Source organism: Etheostoma spectabile, chromosome 14, assembly GCF_008692095.1.
Source record: "Etheostoma spectabile isolate EspeVRDwgs_2016 chromosome 14, UIUC_Espe_1.0, whole genome shotgun sequence".
NCBI classification, from domain to species: domain Eukaryota; kingdom Metazoa; phylum Chordata; class Actinopteri; order Perciformes; family Percidae; genus Etheostoma; species Etheostoma spectabile.
In genome coordinates, this window is record NC_045746.1 from 17,788,339 (window position 1) to 17,794,132 (window position 5,794).

The following is a 5,794-nucleotide window of genomic DNA, read 5'->3' on the forward strand; positions in this document are numbered from 1 at the left end:
TAGCAGTTTTGAGAGTGTTTTTGTGCTACTTTGTGCAGAGCTGGCATAAAGACTTGTAACATTAAACTTATTAAACAACACATATTACTACTACTGCTGCTGCTACTACTGCTACTACGAGTACTTTTACAGCAATAGAACGTAACTGAGGACATTTACTCAAGACTGCCCTTATTACAAGTGGTGCTCAAAAGTTTACATACACATGCTTAAGTTTACTAAAAGAGGAATAAAAAAATCATGTTTTGAAATTTATTTTAATACCTTAATTAAAAATATGTAAATCCAACCTTTAGGACCACCATTTTCTTTGTGAATGAATAACGTATGTAATAAATAAATGTTCTTATTTAAAATACAGGGGTCATAAGTATACATACCCCTAGTTAAATTCCCATAGAGGCGGCAGATTTTTATTATTAAAGGCCAGTTATTTCCTGATTCAGGATATTATGCATCCTGATAAAGTTCCCTTGGCCTTTAGAATTAAAATAGCCCCACATCATCACATACTCTTCACCATGCTTAGAGATAGGCATGGGATACTTTCTATAAAATCATTCTCTCATGCAAATCAACCAGGTATAGTCTAACTGAATAAAACCATGCCTATCTCTAAGCATGGTAAGAGTATGTGTGATGTGGGGCTATTTTATTCTAAAGGCCAAGGAACTTTATCAGGATGCATAATATCCTGAATCCAGGAATAACTGGCCTTTAATATAAAATCTGCCTGCCTCTATGGGAATTTAACATAGGGGTATGTATACTTATGACCCCTGTATTTTAAATAAGACCATTTATTTATTTACAATACGTTATTCATTCACAAAGAAATTGTTGTCCTTAAAGGTTGGATTTACCTCATTTTTAATTTAGGTATTAAAATAAATTTCCAAAAACTGATTTTTTTATTCCTCTTTTTAGTCAACTTAAGCATGTGTATGTAACTTTTGAGCACCACTGTAGTAAATGTTGAAGTAGCTATACTTGCACTTAACTTTTCTGCAACTTCACACTTCTACTATACTCCACTGCAAACGAGGTACATTGTTACTTTTTACTACACTAAAGTTCAACCATAGTAACCTTTCAAATTAGGATTGCGAATCAACTATGAATTGAATTTATTGAAAAAAAAGTGATTTTATGTTATTTTAATGTTAATAAGCTGTTAATTAATTGCATTTGTTGTTTTTTATGTTTAAATAAATGTGCATAAATAAAGGTTAATCTAATGTGTGTGTGTGTGTGTGTGTGTGTGTGTGTGTGTGTGTGTGTGTGTGTGTGTGTGTTGTAGTGTGTGTGTGTGTGTCGGCAGCTGAGCCCCGTCAGGAGGAGTCAGTGTCGCGGGTTGTGTGGCGAGCCGCTCTGTGCGCGCACTGGCTGCTCAGCCTCCAGTGCGCGAGGAGCCCGTTCTCAGGTCGGACTGCCGGGACCGATCACCGGTCTGTAGGCGGCTGAAGAGCTCAGAAGGCGGACACACAGCTGCACAGAGCCGGGAGAAGTCAGAAGCGACTGTACACTCGGATCTATGAGATGGAGTGCATTGAAAGGACTCAGACACTCTGAAAGTTTGCATTTCAGACATGGTGACACCAACGACCAGGCAATTCCTCACAACAAAGTCAGCCCTCATTCTCGCCTGAGGTTTGAGGTGCAGCGGAGGATGACACCTGCACCCCGCATGGCGAGGACCGACGCGTTGTTCCACACTTCAACATCTTTGAAGAAGAGTAGCTCAACGCTTTTGTAAGAGGGACTTTCTGCCTCTAGTTCTGCAGACAGATCAGTATCCTGCTCGCTGCCATCTCTAGACACCGGCCGTGGCTGCAGAAACAGCGCTTTGTTTTGCGCTCCTTTAGATCTTTATTGCTCCATCGCGGACTGCGGCAAAAAAGAATCACATCGCACCCGGACATCTCACACACACAGGTGAGCATCAGAGCAGCTCTGAGGAGGAGAATGATGGAGATACATGTTGAGATTAAAGTTGTAATCGTTTTCATGTTTATTATCTATTTTTTTCTAAGGATTATCTTATTACAGAATTAAATAATGTGCGTTAAAAGACTACACTGTGTTGTTTATGGATTATTACCCATTTTAGTTTAGTCATTCAGAGAAAAACTGGAGTCCTTTTAATAGTTTATAAACCAGGAATCTTCCTTTGTTTCATAGAATAGGAGCTCATGGTTTGTTAAACCCTTAAAACCTGGTTGTAGCCTACTCATTTATTTCCCCTTAAAGGTTTGAGTAAATGGTCTTACTCCACTGTCGCGAGAATGCGTTGCAGTAGGCTGTCACACATGTATAAAACACAAGGCTGAATGCATGTATCGATGTTTTTACATCATTTTATGCACATTTGTCCAAATTTGCCCAAATTTGCCCCAAAATGTTATTTTTGGAAACTTTGGCATCTCCTCAACTGAACGTCTGAAAAGAATTTAGAATCAGAATCAGAAAGGAATTTGCTGCCACAATTTACTTGGTGCATAGATACATAAACAAACGTAATAAACATGAATAATAATAAAGAATAAAAACAGAAACATAAACAAAAACAATACAGCTATTTAAATAGTTTAAGCAGGAACTGTAAGTATAAAGTTAAGTGGGTTTTCAATCATGTTTGTCTGCACAGCATGAGCTTGTAATGGCTGGGGAGGTAGTGAAGAGGTTTATGTCACTTTACACTTGTGGTACAAATGGATTTATAATTGGAATTAGAAATACAATTACTGTACTGTCCATCTGTTTAAATTCTCTCTTCCTGTGTTTTATGTTGCAGGTCTCTGCAGCCACAGTCATTTAAACTGTGTTCAGCTAACACTGAAATGTCTGCCCTCATCTCTTCATGCTGTTTCCCTGTTGAGAGTTCTCATCTGCTGGATAAAAAGAAATAAAAGAGAGCTTTGCGTCTCCCATTGGCTACACAACAGCAGTAACGCACTTTATCTACAGAGCACTGACTCACCATGGGCACTGTACTATCACTGTCACCCAGCTCTCGGAAATCAGGCTACTATGACAACCGGCCGGGCTCGCTCAGCCACTACCCGAGCATCAGCAGCCGCTCTCTCAACAGCCAGAAAGACCGCGGGCTGAAGAGGGGACAGTCTATCTTCCTCCCAGCGCTCACCTGGAAGCGACTGGTGGCTTCAACGAAGAAGAAGGGCAACCCCAAGAAAGGCCCCGGTGGTCAAGTGGCTCTGGGAGACCCTCTCAACAACAACAACAACATCAACATCTACCAAAAGGACCCCCTTTTGCACCTCAACCGCGAGAATGTGAAGAAGTCGCTGTCATGTGCCAACCTGTCCAGCTACGAGGGCCCAGCAGGACTGGGTCTGGGGCTCGGTTACGGCCTGGGGATGGGCCAGGGGCACGGATTTGGCTACAGCAAGTCCCAACAGCTCTCCTCTGTGAAAAAGGTTCCCCAAGGGACGGTGAATTCGTCCCCGAAGCGCGTCATCGTCCAGGCGTCCACCAGCGAGCTCCTGCGCTGCCTGGGGGAGTTCCTGTGCTGTCGCTGCTACCGCCTGAAGCACCTGTCTCCGGCCGACCCGGTGCTGTGGCTGCGGGCTGTGGACCGCTCACTGCTGTTGCAGGGCTGGCAGGACCAGGCCTTCGTCACGCCGGCAAACGTGGTCTTTGTATATATGCTGTGCCGAGACGTCGTGGACGGCGACCTTGTGGCGTCAGAGCACGAGCTGCAGGCCATCCTGCTCACCTGCCTCTACCTGTCCTATTCCTACATGGGCAACGAGATCTCGTACCCGCTCAAGCCTTTTCTGGTTGAGGCGGGTAAGGAGGCCTTCTGGGACCGTTGCCTCGCCATCATTGATGCCACCAGCTCCAAGATGCTGCGCATCAACGCAGATCCGCACTTTTTCACACAAGTATTTGCTGAACTCAAGAGTGAAGGCGGCTGTGGCCCACAGGACTATAGTCGGGTGCTGGATCGATGAGAGGATGTTTGCTGACCGCATGCCTTTTCGTACGCTCATGCACATGTATACTTGCACACAGACACACACATTTGTCTCGTGCAGATTTCTCTCCCCTTTCCTTTCTCTGCTGCCTTGCAGGAGCAATGAAGGACCATCTTGACAGAGTTATGTCAACATATTTACTGATTCCATCGGTGTTTGTTGCCATTGTCCCATCCATCCACAGACATAAATATTTGTGGATTTATGAGATATTCCCCCAACCCCCCTCCCCCCTTGAAATAATTGGCTAACAAAGGCTCGCAGTTGTGTTTTTGTCCTGGAATATCCACTTTTTTTACTTGAATTAAGGAACCATTTGGTCCACCTGTCCCATCTGACCCCATGTGTCTGGTCCCAGTCGTCCCAGCTGCCAGTCTGGATCCGCACAGCCAGGCCTCCCAGCATCCTCACCCACCTCTCTGAATGTGATCAATCAGTGTGCACAGGACAAGAAGAGGCCGTCATCACTCCCCAAAATACAATGAAGGATTTTTCACTGGTTAAATTCTAAACGTGGAGTGGCTTCACAGAAGAATAAAACAGACAGTATAATCCACCGAGGCCAAGTTATATTTTCCATGACAACACAAGGAGACATGTTGACATCCGCTGCTGGCTAAGCCCCATGTGCCAGCAGTGCAAACTGACTCAGACTGATGGGAACAGCTGAGAGGTCCATGTTAGGTCCTGCTGTGCGCTGTGAAATCAGTAAAGCAAAACGACCAGGCAGTGTTTTGTGGAGCCTTTTGAGGGTCTTCTGGCCTGAGGGGACAGTTGCTGTTTTTTTTTTTTTACTAACTCTAACCTGCCTCTGTGTTTCTATTTGATCTCATCTCAGGAGAGTGTACTGGTGGAAGCAGAATTTAAGATTGACGTGTGAGTGAACGCATGGCCATGTGTGTGTCTTTAGGCATTGTGCAGTGCACAGCAGCCAGGGTCATCAGCTGTTTACTCCAACCTTTTGTTCCCTGCATCTTGTTGACAGGGCACCCGCAGGCCGTGGTATTAATGAGATTAGCAGATTACTGCAGCCACTCCCCTCTCTCTTAACCTCTGCCCCCATTGTCCACTCGGCAGCCCGGCAGAGCTTCAGTGGCTAATCCAGGCCGAACTGGACCGTGCTGGACTGTAAACACATACGCAAATGTACACACATTTAAATACCTTGTTGCATGCATTTTATTCCCTCGTGCATGAAAGGAACACACGTGTGCAGCTCAGAGTCCAAGGCCAAGCCAGGGAAGTTTTCTGCTGTTGTGGTTGAAGGGTTTTGTTGTTGTTGCTTCTGAATTTGTCCCACTTTCTCATCCCTCACCTGCGCGACCTCATCTGCCATAAAGAGGCTTGTTTTCTCTCTACTCTCGTCTCTTGCTAGATTATTCCCTTGAATGAACCATTGGCATTTGTGCTTCAATGCCTTCAATCTCTATTTCCCATGTGTATTAATGTGTGTTGCAAGAGACGGTCACAGATGAGTCCAGTGTTCACCGTTACTATTTTGTTGGAAAATATATATGTTTGTTTTTCAAGCAAATCAGATTAAATTTTAGTTTTCATAGATTGTAAGTCCCTAGACGTCCAAATGTAGTTCCTGGTGCAAGAGGTCACCAGAGTTTACAGTTCATGCTTCGAGGTTGATAGCTAAAAACAAATGGATACAAAATTGGGGGACTGCATAAAGTTGCTGCTCATTGCGTACCAGGGTGGCTTTAAAAGACAAAAAACCGCTAAACTGCAAAGGATATGGGATGCAAATGTTTTTATGCCTGTTCAAAACAAATACATTTTCTAATTTA

The 5,794-nt window shown here is 44.1% G+C and overlaps 1 protein-coding gene across 1 annotated transcript; it reads left to right on the forward strand.

Moving 5' to 3' along the window:
• Positions 1-1,365: 1,365 nt before the first annotated feature.
• On the forward strand, positions 1,366-5,794 carry si:dkeyp-92c9.2 (cyclin-dependent kinase 5 activator 1). Its single transcript, XM_032534884.1, has 2 exons — positions 1,366-1,935; positions 2,795-5,794. Exon 2 carries the CDS (start codon positions 2,982-2,984, stop codon positions 3,972-3,974), a length of 993 nt encoding a protein of 330 aa, XP_032390775.1. The 5' UTR covers positions 1,366-1,935; positions 2,795-2,981; the 3' UTR covers positions 3,975-5,794.